At 46.1% G+C, this 18,431-nt stretch overlaps 1 protein-coding gene across 1 annotated transcript; it reads right to left on the reverse strand.

Annotated features, from left to right (window-relative positions):
* Positions 1-1,479: 1,479 nt before the first annotated feature.
* On the reverse strand, positions 1,480-11,038 carry LOC136525736 (G-type lectin S-receptor-like serine/threonine-protein kinase SD2-5). The gene is made up of 2 exons (XM_066518621.1): positions 10,744-11,038; positions 1,480-2,315 (listed from the first exon to the last, which is right to left on the reverse strand). Exons 1-2 carry the CDS (start codon positions 11,036-11,038, stop codon positions 1,480-1,482), a joined length of 1,131 nt encoding a protein of 376 aa, XP_066374718.1.
* Positions 11,039-18,431: the final 7,393 nt, after the last annotated feature.

Below are 18,431 nucleotides of genomic sequence, written 5' to 3' on the forward strand. Positions count from 1 at the left end.
GTGATGCGGGGGAGAGCGGGTTCTGTTCTATTCCCGCAGGGGTCGGGCGGTGAAGAGAAGTGAGCGGCTGGGACGGGGGGGGGGGGGGGTTTAACAAGGGCGGGCGGGTTTGGGATGCCTCGGTGCGATGGGCCCGACGTCCGGAGGCGTCTCGCGCGCCGGATGTCCAGACGCTAGCAGCGCCAATTTTTTTTTAAAAAATCACCAACCAAATATAGACCCTTTGTCTCTAGCAGGCAGCAGGCCACTCCGCCGCTAAAGCCAAGGACTCTTTGCCCCTCCACCTCGCAACCCTAAACTGATCCTTAACCCTGGCAGCTCCTCCACTCCGCTGCTAATGGTGACCGAGACCACATCATCATTGAATGAGAGAGATTAAGAATACTGCTAATGGTCTCACTGAACTACTTGGTCGAGGTGGCCAATTGGCCATGTAGGCCCTACGCTTGTCTTGGTTCGTCAGAAAACCTACGCTTCTCTTCGTCTTGGCCGTCATGACCTGACATGCTCGATCCCCTGATGCCCACTGCCGAGTGCCCATGCTAATAATGGCTGTTCTCGAAAGCCGTCTATGGTGGAAAGCCGAGCAGAGCAGCTTCCTGCGAGGTCGAACCGATGAACACTGACCAACCATCTCTAGCACCATGTTCGCTTAAATCGTTTCTGTGGCTTATAAACCGGCTGATGCTGTTTTGTTGTGAGAGAAAAACACTTTATCATGGCTGTTAAGCATGGTTGATACGATCAAGCGAACAAGGTAGACCGTTCCGAGACTACGATGGACGTCAGGGTGCCAGCGAGGAGGCGAGGAGGGAGCCATGGGCCATGGTCCATGGCCACATGTCCCAGAGCACGAGCTTCATCAGTTCCCACTTCCCAGCTCCATTCCCAACAGGCGACACCATCACGTGCCGAGCGCGCTGCTGCCATCCCGGCCGAAACGCCACCACCGCCTCGCACCGCTGATCCACCGCGTACAGCATCCTAGCTACCCTCTGCCCTCCACTGTGTACCAACACATCCATTTATTTACCACCTCTACGGTCTCCACTGTCGCAACCTTCATCACCGATTTTTTTTATTTTTCAGCTCTTTTTTTGAAAAATATTCACAAATAGATCTTTGGTGGTTTGATTTTCGTTTATGGACCCTGATCTCGGCGCCATGGCTTTTGGCGCCGAGGAAACACGTCTCGGCGCCATAACCAATGGCGCCGAGGTCTTGACGAGGCATCGGACGTGGCGGAGACCTGGCGCTGACGTGGACAAGGTCTCAGCGCCGTAGATCTTGTCGCCGAGCTTGTCGCCGTAGATCTTAACGCCTAGATCTTGACGTTTGAAATGAAACAAGTATAATTATTCCAAAGAACTTACAACAACATCATTACGGTTCAGCTGATTATGATACGCGCTACTTAGCTCGAAGGCCTTGGTTCAAACCCTAGTGCTGAATTTTTTTTTTGTGCTACATTCAGGAAAATTATTTGAGAAACATGCAATGATCCCCCTCGTAAGAACTACTCGTGCGGCTGGCGGACACGACGTCCTCGATCTCCCGCTGCTCGTACTTCTCCCACGCCCACCTCGGGAACCACTCCTTGCTTTCGCCGTGGCCAGGGTCGTAGTTCCGGCGCTGCCCCAGGATCTCGAACAGCACCATCCCGAAGCTGTACACGTCGCACTTCTCCGACGCCGGCAGCGCCATCCACAGCTCCAGCGCCGCGTACCCGGGCGTCCCGCGGCCGCCGCCGGTCAGCGACATGTGCGTGTTCTCGCGCTCGCCCAGCCGTGCGAGCCCGAAGTCGGGCACCTTCGGTGTGTAGTCGGCCGTGAGAAGAATGTTGGCCGGCTTGATGTCGTAGTGCACGATCCGCTGCTGGCACTCCTCGTGCAGGTACCTGATCCCCTTCGCCGTGCCGACGGCGATGCTGTGCAGCGTCCCCCATTCCAGCCTTGTGCTTGTGCTGCCCTCGTCGCCGTAAAGGTACTTCTCGAGTGAGCCATTCTCCAAGAACTCGTACACCAGCGCCTTCGTGTTCGCGTCGAAGCAGAAACCATGGAGCCGCACGAGGTGCACGTGGTAGGTACGTCCGATGGTGCCGATCTCCGCCATGAACGCCTCCTGCACTTTCTTGTTCATAGACACCTTCAGGACCTTCGCGGCCACCAGCAGGCCGTTCGGCAGCTCACCCTCGTAGACCACGCCGTAGCCTCCGGACCCCAGTTCGCACAAGTAGTTCTTGGTGTAGACCGCCAGCTGCTCGGATATATAAACTCCGGACCCAGTTTGCATGTTACTGGAAATAATTTTTCTTGCTGTATTGCTTATAAAAATGTAGCAAAAAAGATTTAGTGCTGGATTCAAATCTAGGTCTTTGAGCTAAATCGCGCGCGTCCTAACCAACTAAACCATAATGGTGTTGTTGTATGTTCCTCGGAACCATTATACTTGTTTCATTTTAAACGCTAAAATCTATAGGGTAATACCTCGGCGCTAAGATCTACGACGCCGAGGTCTTATCCACGTCGACGTCAAGTCACCGTCATGTCTGACGTCTCGCCAAGACCTCATGGCGCCGAGACGTGTCTCCTCGATGTCAAAAGCCACGGTGCCGAGATCATAGTCCATAAACGAAAATCAAACCACCAGAAATCTATTTGTCATATTTTTGAAAAAAAAGAGCTGAAAAATAAAAAATTCGGCCTTCATCACAGAATCTCCAGCCTGCTGCCTGCCGATCCGATGCTCTTGTCTACTGTCGCAGCATTCGGTGCAGTGGTGTCTGCGCCCGGTTTGCTCGGAGGGTTTTGGTTTTGGAGGATGATCCTTGTTTTAAGCAGGGGTAAAAGAGGAGAATGAACGGATAAATCTAAAGGGCATGAGACAAAAGGAGGCAAAAGCTAGAGATAGAGAGGGGAAAGCAAGACATTTCCTGCAGAATCCTGATAAACATCACGTGATCACGTTTCGTGTTGGGCTCAATCATGCAGCGCTGACGCGTGGGGTATAGTAAACATTTGCCCCCACATGTCGGTCGCCTGTGTCCTAGGCAAGCACTCATGATCGCGGACGCACACCCACAGCACGGTTAAAGACCACAGGTAACAGCATGTCACTTCTAATGGTGCGTTCATTCGGCACACATATAATCGGTTCCGGTTTCTTCGAGAATTAGCGGAAACCGTACACAAACCAACACGCAGGTGAAATGTTTCTGCTCGAAACGGTTTCAAATGATTCTTACTGCTCGAAATGGTTTCAAATGATTCTTACTTTTCTACCTATAAATGTGAGTTGGTGAAAACATGGTTTCATAGTAATTCTAATTATGTAGCCAAATGGTTTGGTGATACGATTCACCATTTGAAACGTTTTTTAAGAGAATATAGATCTAGAATGTTTTTATAAAAATCTGGATTCCTACCAAATGAGCCCTAAGTTTCATCAATTGAGGTTCTTTATGGTATGGCTCTAAAGTCTAAACCACTTGGACTTGTTGCTATTGAAGTGTAGATGGGCTGAAGCGAGTGAAGCAAAAAATAATATTTTTATCTGTTCCTAATTTATTTTGAAATGAGAGAGAAAAACCACTTCTCGGTTACGATGTACGGTGCAGCCAAAGCCGTCTTGAGCTTTAAACAGATCCTAAATAGTAAGAGCTATCTTGGATTGACTGGTTTATGGAATTCATCACCATGTTTTGTTGCATTTGACAATCTACTAGAAGCAAACGATGTCCTAAATTGTGCCCGAGGAGGATATGCCGAATTGCAGTGGATTTAGGAACATTTTGGCCCCGTTCGGTTTCCTGAAACTTGGCTGAATTGGCTGAAAATACAATTCTAGTTGAATTGTTGTGAGAGAAAAATACTGTTCCGACTGAAAAAATAAGCTGAATAGTGCGGATTATAAGGTAAGCTGAACGGGGCCTTTACTTGTATCTGTCCGTTTAGGTAGCAATTAACTTGTAGTATTATTTCTGTTTGGGTAGTTAATAGCATAATTCACGGTTTTCTAAGTTTAAAAATCAGGTATCCTTTGGTTATAGAAAAAATAGAGGAGGAAAACTACAGGTACTTTAGCATCCACTAAAACCTCTTGGTAAAAAATCCTATGTTTTTTCTTCAGTCCATCCAACAAATGATTATTCCTTTCAAATTCATGTGTTTTTAGTCCTCTATTTTGCAATAGCATTCCTGTGCAATTCCTATGTTCCTGCTTTCCTGTACTCCAAAGAGGGTCTCAATATGTTTCTTTATAACAACATACTTGACGACCATTATGTACTTTTTTTATAAAACATAGTGCAGAAAGGCGCTTACATAGATATAGAGATGTCGGCTGTATGTTTTTTTACTTTCAATCATGTGCAATTGCCTATGTTCCTGCATTCCTGTACTCCAGAGAGGGCCTCAATATGCTTCTTTATGACAACATACTTGACGACCATTACGTACTTTTTTATAAAACATAGTGCAGAAAGACGCTTACATAGATATAGAGATGGCGGCTGTATGTTTTTTTTTACTTTCAATCATCATTTGAACTCACTATTCTAAAATGGTTCATTTGAAGAGTCATTTGAATAAAAAACACTTTTTATACATTTTTTTATTCTTCAGCAGCTTTTCTATATCTTGCACGCACTATATAGAGTTATTCTCCCACAAATGAGTTGATGACATCTATAAAATCTTGTTTAGATCCATTAATATTAAGGATTTGTTTATATTCATAGAGCTAATAGTTAGCCGCTAACAAATAGCTAGATTGCATCCAAACATGTACATCTAATAAATTAGCTAATTGCTAGTTGGATATCTATCAAACTACTATCTCACTAGTTAGACCAACGCGGCTAATAACATCTAACTGTTAGTTAGCTCATTTTAGCTAGGAGCTATAGTTAGCTAACTATTAACTGTTAGTGGATCCAAACAAACTCTAATAATTACATAGCTAATAGCCGCTAACTTTTAACTTGCTCATATGTTGCTAATAGATGGTTGGCATGTAATAATTAGAAACCCTCTATCTAATAGTTAGTTAGTCTATTAGTAGGTCTATTTAGATCCACTTGTACTAATTTTGGTTTCTAATTATTAGAACTAGTAGATCTAAACATGCCCTAAAATATGTTCTTAACCTCCTATCCATGCAAGCAAACACCATATTTCAAAGAGTTTCGGTTAAAGTTGAACGGAATGGTTGGGATTTGGCTTCTTCCATATCAAACGGGGCATTTTGCCATCTCCGACCTCTTGTCAGTCGTAGTTGGAAACTTTTATTATCTTTAGTTAAAAGGTCAATATATACCTACTTATCCCCTTCAGAATACTGTTTTTTATTTTTCATGTGAAAATAAAATAATTTGTGTGAAATTACTATACAGTGTACTCTCTCATCACAAAGAATGTAATTCTAGATATAGAACAAGTTAATTTGTTTAGTTTTGCTGAATCTATGCAAATAGTACAATATTTATGTCTATAAATAACTAGTACAAAAAATATATTATTTAACTAATCTAATAATACTTACTCATTATCTAGTTTATTTTATTGTATTTGATTGAACTATAAAAACAATAATTACATGGTTTTTGACCGAGTGGATTCCAAACTCCCACGTTTACCGTTTAGATCCGTCTCAATGATAATGTTTTGAAAATAAAGTTTTAAAGGCATTAAGCAGGGTGATAGCTCAGCAAAAGTAGTGATGAAACTTGTTGTAACACCCTCGGTGTTACACTGTAAATCATTTACTAAAACATGTCATGAGCATCATGTTTATGTGTTAATGCATGTAATAAAGAGTGTAGATCAATTTCCGTAACTCAAAACGATCAACGGAAGTGCGAAACAAAAGTTAATTCAATAGTCATGTTATATCACTTAGGGTTTAAAACCAATTTTTATTAAGCAAAAATGCTATAGAATATGTATGTGATACTTAAATAAGTGAAATGTCCTAATGGCTAGAGGGGGGCGAATAGCCTAATAAAAGTTTCTACAACAACACTTAACAAACCGGTTATACAATTATGAGACGAAGCAAGTGTTGCGCTAGCCTACTAAAATTGTAAGCCATCTACCATAATTCTAGTTTATATAGTTTCTACCCGCACAATAGCTATGTCACTATACTAAGTTAGTGTGCTCTCAACGGCTAACTAAAGAGCCACACTAACTAAACTAACAAGCTCTCACAACTAGCTACACTAAAGAGCTTGATAACTAGTTTGTGGTAATGTAAAGAGAGTGGGCAATTTGTTTATACCGCCGTGTTGAGGAAGGAGCCAATCAATCACAAGAATGAATACCAATGAAGACCAATCACCTCAAAATCAAATGATGAACACAATTATTTTTTACCGAGGCTCACTTGCTTGCCGACAAGCTACTCCTCATTGTGGCGATTCACTCACTTGGAGGTTCACACGCTAATTGGCATCACACGCCAAACCCTAAAAAGGGTGCCGCATAACCAACACAAGATGAGGATCACACAAGCCACGAGCAATCTACTAGAGTACCTTTTGGCTCTCCACCGGGGAAAGGTCAAGAACCCCTCACAATCACCACGATCGGAGCCGGAGACAATCACCAACCTTCGCTCGACGATCCTCGCTGCTTTAAGCCATCTAGGTGGCGGCAACCACCAAGAGTAACAAGTGAATTCCGCAGCGAAACATGAACACCAAGTGCCTCTAGATACAAACACTTAAGCAATGCACTTAGATTATCTCACAACCTCACAAAGATGATGAATCAATGATGGAGATGAGTGGAAGGGCTTTGGCTAAGCTCATAAGGTTGCTATGTCAATGCAAATGGTCAAGAGGGTGAGCTAGAGCCGGCCATAGGGATTAAATAGAAGCCCCCATAAAATAGAGCCGTTGTACCTCTTCACTGGGCACAACACGGGGTGACCGGACGCTCCGATCATATCGACCGGACGCTGGACCTCAGCGTCCGGTCACGCGATGTGTGCCACGTGTCCCCTCTCTTCAAATGTTGATTGCTCGATCTCAACAGTCAAGTGATGACCGAACACAGCAGCTCAAAGTGACCGAACGCTGAGCCTCAGTGTCCGGTCGTTTCTAGTAAGCATCCAGAGACGACTTTTTATGACCGGACGCGTTCGGTCATGCTCGACCGGACTCACCCAGCGTTCGGTCACATGGTGACTCTGCTGTGCGCTGCCACATCAGCAGGACCGGACGCACCCCTCCAGCGTTCGGTCACTAATTGACCCAGCGTCCGGTCAGAGACCGACGTTAGCGTCTTCATTCTCCACCTGACCGAACGCACCGGTCCTACCGAGACCAGCGTCCGGTCATTTATAGTGACCTCCGTCTTTTCTGTCTAGGGTGCCAGTGGCACTATCGGACTGTCCGCACTATACGGGCGGACACTCCACCGGTGAAGTTCCTAACCCTTGCTCAAATATGCCAACCACCAAGTGTATCACCTTGTACACATGTGCTAGCATATTTTCACAAACATTTTTAAGGGTGTTAGCACTCCACAAGATCCTAAATGCATATGCAATGAGTTAAAGCATCTAGTGGTACTTTAATAACCGCATTTCGAGACGACTTTCACTCCTTTTAATAGTACGTCTATCAAACATAAATGTGATCACACTCACTAAGTGTCTCGATCACCAAAATAAAATAGCTCCTATCATTTATACCTTTGCCTTGAGCCTTTTGTTTTTCTCTATCTTCTTTTCAAGTCTAAGCACTTGATCATCACCATGGCATCACCGTCATTATGTCATGATCTTCATTTGCTGCACCACTTGGAATGTGCTACCTATATCATGATCACTTGATAAACTAGGTTAACACTTAGTATCTGTTTGGATTGCGGGATGAAGTGGGATATCCCGGGTTCGACCCAGATGGTGCGCTGTTTGGTTGAGGAGCTAGGTGGGATTGGGTTGGACCAGGCACCGAATATTCCCTCAGATGTGGGTTCCCTTGGTCCATTCAAATTGGGCGGACCATCTCGACCTAGATGAACGGCGTCGTTCGCCGTCTCCTTCTCCCTCCCTTCGTCGCGAGCGCCGGTGGTTCCATTTCTCCGGATGTGGGCGAGCAGCGACGTCGGGCTCTGGAAGCCGGTGCTATGTCGCTTGCGTGGGTGAGCTCGCGCGAGCTTGGGGCGCTGGCGCTAGACGAGGCAGGGCCGCCATGGCCGCTGAGGCGGGTGTCGGCGGGGCCTACGCGGGGAGGCAGGGCCGCTAGGCCACCAGGGCGGGGCGGGGCTGTGCGGAGAGGAGGGGTCTCCATGGCTACTGGGGCGGGGCCTCTATGGCCATAGGGGCGGGGCGGGGTTGCACGGGGAGACGGGGCCTCCATGGCCGCCGAGGCCTGCGCGGGGAAGGGTCGGGGCGGGGAGGCGGCGACCGAGGGGGTGAGGGCGGGGCTGGGAGGTGACAGCCATGGCGATGTCGGGCTGGGAGGTGATGGGCGAGCAGAGGAAGAAGATGAGGGGAAAAAGAAAATAAGGAGGATGACAGGCGGGTCCCACTAATGGTACTGTTAACGGTATCAAAATGGCGTCCATTTCATCCCTCTTGAACCTCGCAACCAAACACAGAACTGGGTTCATCCCAACCCCTTAACCAAACACGAGATGGGTTCATCCCAACCTAGAAAACTAGGTTGGACCCAACCCATTCCACTTGATCCCTAAACCAAACACACGGTTAGGATTCCATCAATTCACCAAAACTAAACTAGAGCTTTCAATAAGGTTTGAAGTGCAAACTTTTTATATGACAATGAAATACTCACGGTCGAAAAATGATATTGCTAGCTAATATTTCCACTAGTTTAGAGATCGCAATTGGAAATCAAATTCAGCTCTAACACTTAGAAATTTTCAAGTCTGCCGACAGTTAGACACTGCTATGTTTGGCAATTTATTGTGTGAGATTGGGTTAAGGAGTGGTATTGTATTTTGGCTTGTTTTAGTAGCCTAATATACCCTCTAAGGTATAGCAAAGGTGGTTTGGGAATTGGATCAACGGTTTAGGTTTCTTGAGCACTTTAAAATCAGTGCTTGGCGTGTTCTCGGGCTGTTTTCCTAGTTCAGTGAGGTCACCAGCACCGGGGGCACGACGCCACCGTGTTGAGTGTAACACTCCTGGTGTTACGAGCTCGCTAAGCCCTGAGATTATGGCCGGAGAAATAGATCTATCAATATAGTGAGTCAGTTACTTAAATGTGGTAACGAAATCTTAACAAGAAAATAGGAAAAGTAGTTTTAATTGTTTGGCACGAGAAGCAATTTTTATAAACAAAAATAAAATATAACTTGTAATTGGTACTTAAATAAAATTTGAAGTGCAAGTTTAGTAGATGAAAATGCAACTATTGATTTGGTGAATAGATGTTGTTCCATGATATTTTTGATAGCTCAAGAATTGGAAGTGGAATATAATTTCTGCTTCTAGAACTAAATGATTTAAGTATGGAAACCTAACGATAATGCCAATTTGGCATTTGATTTCCAACAAAAATGGTTAAGCACTTCATCCATGTTTTCGCACGATCGGTTGCATTTAGGTGTATACTAGGACGTGGTGCAGGTCGTAGTTGCGTTAAGGGTTACGATACTCACTCTAAAATTGGCCAAACTTCGCTAGAATGCATTGGAAGCATGCCTTTGGCTCTCGAATCGTGAACCGGCATTTCGGTGATGAGCTCACCTTGGCATCCTCCTCTCTCCCTCTTTAGTCACTCTTTAGTCTAGACGATTGCTTCGCTAGGTAGCCGGTGGTGTGGACTTTAGGTTCGTGTAGTTGGTTGAGCCTTAGTCGAGTTTTAAGTGGTTTTTGGTAAGCTTTAAATAGCGTGCATGGCACCGTTTTCCGTCTTTCGACTTGCGTTCGCGGCCACCACCTAGTCGACGTGGCATTTCTTTAGCCGTTCATCCCACCTACTCACCAAGCTGCTGCTGCCCGCGTCCTTGCCATGTTGTCTGATTATCGCTGCAACTATCGCATGCCTCGCCCCAGCCTGGTTGGCACCTGCCCTGCTCTATCCTTGCGTCCGCTGTCTTAATGGTCTTGGTCATCTAGTGGAGAAGAGCTTTTGCTAATGCAGCGGAGCCCACATCTTGAACAGGTCCACTATGCAGGGGCATCAAAAAGAGAGCACATGGCTCTGCTCCTGCCCACGCCGTGTCCACTCCTTTTCCTATGTGTGCACAGGCGCGCCTCTATCGGCCACACTGCGTCGTCCTGCCCTACCCCCTCGTCGTGCTTGAAGTTGGTGGTGATCCCACACGTGGTTCCTCGCTCTCCCTCTTGCGCTTGTTCTTCCCACCCTCCCAGCTTGTCCGCAGCACCTCTATGCGCCGAAGTCACCATGTCGCGTCTCCCGCCTGCCATCACTGGCCCCTCCCTCACGAGCGCGCCGAGCCTGTGTTGTCCCATGCCACTCCCTGCTCCTCCTCCTATGGCGACCTCCCCCGCTCCTTCATGTGTAGTGCCGGCGCCCCCTCCTCTTCCTCCCCGCGTCGCGCGCCCTCGCACTACAGGCTACCATGCCCCCGACGGACTGCCGGGGATGGATGGGCGCACCGCCTGGCTGTCGGCTAGTCGTAGCTGCGCGCCACGCAGCCGCTGCTGACCAGGCCGCCCCTCCCGCTATCGTCCACGCCAAGAACCGCCATGTACCATGGCCTCTGCTCGCCGATGTGCGCGTGGCTGGCCCGCTGCAAGCACCTGCGGCCGCTGCCATCGCCTGGCCACCGCGCGCGTGAGCACACCCGATCACGTAGCGCCCCGTCGTTGACTGCGCCAAGGACGTCCAGCTGCGATGAGCAGCGTCGGGCCACGCCGTAGGCGCACACTGCCGTTGCGCGCGTGGCGGGTGCTCCACCGGCCGCGCCCAGCCAAGCCGTTGCTGCCCACGAGTGCGGCCGAAGCCGCCCATGCCCCCACACGCCACCCCATCATCTCTATCACCGGGAGCCACCAATTGCGCCACCGTCGTCATGCAACCGCCCACCGCGGCCATCGTGCGCGTGGCTGGGCCACTACCGACTGCGCCCGGCCAAGCCGCCACCGCAGGCCACCTCCAGCTGAGCCACGTCCTATCAGGAGCGCATGCGAGGCTACCGTGGCCCCCACGACAGCACCACCGCCGACGAGCCACCCATCGGCCGACGCACTGCCTTCCCTACACTGCTCTGTTTCAAGGTAGAAAAGAGACTCAAGCGCAAATAGAACTCTTTACCATGTTCACTTTACAAAAATGCTAGACTCATAAATTTACAAGTAATGGCTTAGTTAATTCAGGGATAGTACAGGGGCCTCGGCGCAAATTGGTGCTGTTGCTGCTGGGCTTCCCATCGTGGGCCGCCCTGCTCGCACTGGGACGCCCTCGACCGTTACTGCACCGCGTGTGGGTTGGCTTGCTGGGCCGCCGGCCGTGCACGCTGCTTGGGCCGGCCTTGTGCCGCCCACGCCTGGGCCACGTGCGCGCGCTGTGCGCCTGGGCCGCACGCCCATGTGGGTCGTCGTGGCTATGGGCTGGCCACGTAGCCTGTGTCCGGAGGAATTGTATTTTCCTTTTTCTTATTTGCAGAAACTTCATAAATCCGCCAAAAAGTGTAGAAAAATCACAAAAATGCCAGACCAATTTTGTTAAGTTTCTAAAATCATGATCTATCTGATAGTGTATTTTGTTCGCATAGGTTTTGTATGTTTCTAGGGTTGCTCTAATTATTTTAACATGCTTAATATTGTTAAGACATAAACTTGTAGGAATTTTCGTGATAAATCGGTGATAGTGTTAGCTTTAAAAATTTCGCAGTAGGTTAGAAGTGTCATTAGGTGTTCACTGTAATTTTTGGTAGCTCTAGAATAATTAGTCTGCTAGATAGATAATGATGCCCTATTTCGAATAAAGAAACACCTTGGAATTATATAACTAAAACACTTGTTTGAAAATGACATCTTTCTCGATGATGTTGATACATAGATTAGTACATTAGTCAATAGAGCTAGCTTGTTAGGTCATAGTATGTACTCTGTGTTAAGAGTTGTTGTTGCCTTGTTAATCAACTGTGGCATCATCTCTGCATCGCATTGCATATCAAAATAGGGACGATAGTGGATCGCGGAGTCATCGGGAGTTGCTGGTGAGACGGTACTTTTGGAGATCATGACACTAAGATGGAATACTAACTTTTGGTTATATGTTACCCAGGCAAGCCCGGTGCATAACTCCTATTATTCTGCACTTTAATTTATGTTTGTAAATTAAGTTTTAAGGAGTTGAATGAAACCCACTAGCATATATATATATATCCTATGAGTTTTACTAGCATAACAGGATCATGTAGATTGCTATGCTACAGGACTCCGATAGAAATCGAGTGATTGCCTGTTACTCACGAGAGATAGGAAATATATTATTGTTGTTACTATATTATTATCACCTGGAATATATATATATATATATATATATATATATATATATATATATATATATATATATATATATATATATATATATATATATATATGAATGATAATTGGAGACTGGATGGAATGGTACTTTGGATCTGGACTTGGTTTGGCATTCGAGCGAGGCTTGAATTGCATTTGTTCTGCCTGTGTCGGTTAAGGACCGACTGTTGCATTAGGTTCTACGTGGGTCACAGACTTATTATCCTTAACACATACTTGTGTACGAGCACGGGAAGACTCATTGCTCTCTTGTCGTGGGTTATAGCTCTTTCCAGATCGATTGATTGGAGGCGGAGATGGTGGAGGTCTAAGCATCGCACTAAGTTCGGGACTCAGGAGCGGGGGCTTAGAGTCCAAGTTTGGACGAGGACCTAGACCCCATGATAGGAGGGTGGTGGGTTGGTTCTGCTTGTGCCTGGGGTACAAGCGTGGCGTGTGTTTCGGGGTACCCAGCTGTGCACATTGATTCATGAATCACCGGGCGATCTGGTACGACTTGTCTACAGTCTAGCAACGTAGTAAGAACTGGAAGATGAAAGATGGAAAATGATTCTGATTACTTACCACCTGCTTGAAAGTAGTACATGTGCTTACATAGAATGGTTGGTAAATGAACTAATGATGACTGCTAATAAAATTGAATATAAGGACGCACGTTTAGTAATGCTACTGCAGATATAATAAATCCACAAGCCAGATAGCCTTGCATATCCTTGGAGTCTTTTCTTTCCTTCTGTCGGGTAAGTCTTGCTGAGTACAATTGAGTACTCGGGGTTTTATTTCCCCTATTGCAGGTGACATGTAGATGCTAGAGCTGACTCTTATGTGTGGATTCCTCCTAGTGGGCTCAGAGAGAATTTCTTTACGCTACGATCATAGTCTTTATTTATAACTCTTACTAAATGTTTTTTTATAAATGAAAGTTTTATAATCTGTTGTCATAGTTTATTTATCAATGTTTCATCATGTCATAAATAGATGTTTATTTAAGCGATAACTCTGTTCACTTGTTTATATTCCGCTGTTAAATTAAATTATTCATAACTCTGATATCATGATCATATTCCGCTATTATAAACAATAAATATTATACTCTGATGCTACATGAAAAGTAATGTAAGAAATGATTTAAGAATGTTGTAAGCATTATTCTCTCATTGGTGATCCTGATTGAAAAATGTGGATTTTTGGGTTCTCCCTTGGGGTGTGCTCTATAGAACTACGTAATTTAGTATCTTCCTTTGAGTACTCAGTGTCTAATGCAAGACAAGTACTCCTGGGAGGCATTAGATTAGGCGGTTCTGCCATATCGGGCATTCTGCGAGTGTGCGCGTTGGCGTGCTCGGCTGTCCACCATGGGCCGGTTGGCCTGGCTACGCGGTGCTGCTGCCACACGGGCTTAGCGTCCTGGCCGCCGTTGCCGCCCTACCACACGGATGTCCCATTCCGCTGCCGCACTGCTGCTCTAGCCACACCACTGACTGCCTCAGGCTATCGCCGCGTGGAGCAATGGCTGCCCGACTCATCCCGTCGTGCTGCCCCACCTCCTGCTGCCGTTGCCGCATTGCTGCTGCTCATACAACCGAGCACCGTGGCCACCTACCCCACGCGCTGCTCCCACCACACATCATGACACTGCCACTGCCATCGTGTCACCGTCTCGCTCTCACCTGTCGCTGCACCGCGCTACGCCACTGGTCTGCCTAGGCGCTGTGCGCGCAAGGCCAGACCGCCATCGCCATGCCATTTATGGCACTGTGGCACATGGGCCACGCTGACCTCAAGCGCGTGCCATCAGCTAGTGCTGGCCGTGGGCCGTCCTAGTTACGCTAGCCACATCGCGCCAAGGTGCACTCGCCAGCTACCGACCGCGTCCTCATCGCCTCCCGTCCTCTCATTCTCCCCTGCCCGCCTCTGTTTCCGTCATCACATCGTGGCCACGGTGAGCTAGGGCGCAGGCACTTGCCTTCAATTTCGCGTGCCTGTGTATGCGCATTGATGTCCGCGTGCCAACTGTCCCCACCCCGCCTTGAATCGAGCCACGATGAACTCCAATTTGGAGTTTCCGCTCCACCGTGCCATTAAGGCCAGGACCGGCCGTGGCCGAGAGTAGCCACCCACCGCTCCACCCCTCATCAATCCATCTACACCACGAACTCTGTCTCCACCACCACTTCACCCTACGCACCTCACTTGCACCTCTACCACCTCGCCATAGCCATTGACGTGGCCGTGCCGTCTCGGAGCGCCACCGCATCCCACCACCCGCACGTGGCCAGCCCTGTTCGGGGAACCACCGCAGCCGTAACCAGGGTAAGATAGTGATGCTATAGCGCTAGCTAGTTTACCCCGTGGTGGCTTAGGGTGGCCGGCATGTCCGTGCCACTGTCGCGCATGGGCGCATGCCGTGGTCACCACTTCCGTGAACTCTAGTAACCTAGGCTAGTGTAGGCGCTAGGGTTGTAGATGGGGGTTGGACCGTTAGTGGAGCTAGCGCAGGTCCCAGCTGGCCGGCGTGGCCATCCAATGCCATCGCCGCCACGTCGGCACGCGCGCGGGTGGCCGAGGACCATGCCGTTGTAAAGGAGGGAGTTTCCGAGGGTTTTGTTGCATAGTTGCTCTTTCTAGGAATAGTAACATGGACTGTGGGTTAGTTTGCCTAGAGTTTAGGGGCGTTTTTGCATATGTGTCGCGCGCGTGGGCCTCCCCATTGTGGGCTGCCTCATGTTGGGCCGCGTCCGCGTGGGCCGCGCGGTGGTGGGCCGCGGGTGGAATTCGTTTTTCCTTTTTCTTAAGGAATTAGAAATAACTTTATATTTTAATTTTGAGCTAAACTTTGAAAATTAATATCAATTCGCATAGGTGTCCAAAAATTATGAAAGTAATTTTGTTAGGTTCCTAAAATTGTGCTCTATCTGTTAGTGTATTTAGTTTATATATATTTGTTGATACCAGTGGCTATTAAATTATTTGCGAGTGTTTAGTATTATTTAGGTTAGTATTTGTAGGAATTTTTTGTGGCAAATTGGTAATTGCTTTGACCATGAAATTTTTACAGTAGATTCATTGTATTATTATGTGCTTACTGTAATTTTTGTAGCCTTAGAATCAATTGAGAAATATGGTAGCTAAGTACTCCTTGCTATAGTATATATTGAATCATTAATAAGAGTGAGAATATATTTTAGTTGCTAAGTAGCACTTGTAGGTGAAACCCTGCTGGTTTGATGGGAATGATGATTAGCTCGGTATCTTAGTCATTAGAGCTAGCTTAGTGGCTTAGTAGATATATTCTTATTTTAAGAACTGCTATTGCCTTAATATTGAGCGTTGCATCGTCATTGCATGCATGTAGAAAATGAGTTGGTGGAGTTCGTGACTGAGGGCGAGCAGAAGTACAAAGAGGTGATTGAAGAGTACAAGGAGGAGGTCCTCGTGCGGGAGGAGGTCCCAGAGCCGCTACGGACAAACTGAGCTGACACCGTGCCTGTCCAAGGCAAGCCCCGATGAATAACCCTTATTCTGAATAATCACTGGAAATATATATATGATATACAATTACATTACAGGATTTATATTGAAATTACATGCATAGATATACCTACCTATGAGTCCTACTAGCTTAGATCGAGTAGCTGCTATGCTTAGGTTTTTCGGTAGCATGAGTAACCTGTCGTTACTCACAACAGGTGATTATTATCACTCTCATGATAAAATGGTGAAAAGAAATAGAGACCGGGCAGCGATATGGTATATGTATTGGTAGGTGTAAGAGGTTGTGTCCCGCGGCCAACGGGACATAGCTTGGTTACACTGTTTTCCCTGTCCGTGTCGGTTAAGGACCGACCGTTGCATTGGATTCTAGTCAGATCACAGACTTATTATTCTGAGCACATACTTATTTATGAGAGTAGAGAAGGCTCGTTACTCTTTTATCGTGGGTTCCGACTCTTTCTAGACCGACTGATTGGATGCAAAGATGGTGGAGGTCTAAGCACCACACTGAGTTCGGGACTCAGGTGTGGGGGCTTGGAGTTCAAGTTTAGACGGGGACCTGGACCCCTTGACAGGAGAGTGATGGGTTGATCCTGTTTGTGCCTAGATATAAACGGGGCATGTGTTTTAGGGAACCCAGCTGGGCACATTGATTCACGAATCGCTGGATAATCCGGTACGACTTGTCTATGATCTAGCACCGTAGTAAGAGCTGGAAGATGAAAGATGGTGAAATAGATCTGATTGCTCAACTCTTGTTTGAAAGTAGAACATGTGCTTACATAGAATGGTTAGCTAATGAACTAATCGTGACTGCTAATAAAACACATGCATAAGAATTCACTACTAGTATCGCTTTTGTAAAAAGAAAACCCAGCAAACCATAAAGTATATCATATCCTTTGGAGTCGGGAAAGTATTCACACTAGTCGGGTAAGTCTTGTGAGTACATTGTGTACTCATGGTTCATTTACTCCTATTGTAGGTGCGGCTTGAGGAGTAGCTGTTGTGTGGAGGATTCTTCTGGTGGACACAGACGGATCCTTGTATCTTATCGTTAGATATTTATTGTAATTCCGCTGTTTAAATTCCGCACTCTGAACTTGGTATTGTAATAATGTATTTCTAAGAACTCTTGTTGTATGAAATAGACTAAGTATTGTAAACTCGTTCTCATTATTGGATCCTGGAGGAAAAACGTGGATTATTCGAGTTCTCCCTTAGGGTGTGCTCGACGGAATCCCTCTGATGTAGCTTGCTTTCGGGGTGCTTAGCGTCTGGTAGAAGACGAGCGCCTCCGAAGGTATGTTATTTCGGGTGGTTCTGTCACACTTGTTAGCATTATTTCCAAGGCCTTGTGAAGGTGATGAAATTCGCACTAAGGTTGATTGTTTCATCTCTTTCATCTCGCGCGGCCAACTATGATGAAAGCGCGGCCAACTACGATGAAAGCATGGCCGCTGTTTTCATTTGCAATATTTATTTACCATGTGAAATTTCAAACAGAAGAAGTCGCCAAGTATGGTAAACATATCTATTTGCCAATATGACCCAATTGTAATAATATGCTAATGCTTATAATAATATCAAAATGACCATAGAGTTTGTATAGTATATTTTTTATGACGACACAATGAAAAAAATTGAATATTGTAGCTAACCAAATTCTATATTATTATTTTTTCAAAATCATTACTCCCTCTATCAAAAAGAATATCGTATATGGGGTTCGTGTTAGTCATTTTTTAAGTTTACGGTTTCTAGAAAATATTAGCAATATTTATATCTCTAAATATGTTTATTATGAAAATATATCCAGTGATTCATCTAATGATGATGTATCATAAATATTAATATTATATATATATTTGATTAAATTTAAAAATATTTAATTTAATTTTCCGAAAAAATAAGAATGACACTCGTTATAGGACGTATGAGAAACTTACACGATGTAAAGGGTCTGCTTAGTTCGCTCTAAAGTATGCCAAGCCAAAATTTTGGCTGGTCATGATTTTCGTATTTATTTGATTTGTCATCAAAACTTAAAATCTCTTATATTTGGCTCGTCAAATTTATAGTAACATTTTGTGTGGCTTTAGCTTACTTGACAAACTTGAATTGCAAAAAAAAGCAGGTCGAGATTCTGGTGAAACTAGCCCTACCGTTACCCTTACCCTTACCCTTACCTATCAGGGAAGGTTAAACACAGTGTATCGAAAATACAGAAGTGTGGTGGTCCACCTGCAGCTGCAGTTGCCCCTGTAGACTCACAGCTAAGCATTAACCCAATCCAAACCCGTAGGACCCACATGTCAGCTGTGCCATGCTCCTCAATCTGTTACTCGAGTTCTACTGCCCTAGGCCAACCAGATAGAGAGAGAAAATCACTGTAGATCATTGATGTGACCTTTCAGGCGCTGCAGTGTCCTTCTCCCAAT

Source organism: Miscanthus floridulus, chromosome 19, assembly GCF_019320115.1.
Source record: "Miscanthus floridulus cultivar M001 chromosome 19, ASM1932011v1, whole genome shotgun sequence".
Lineage (NCBI taxonomy): Eukaryota > Viridiplantae > Streptophyta > Magnoliopsida > Poales > Poaceae > Miscanthus > Miscanthus floridulus.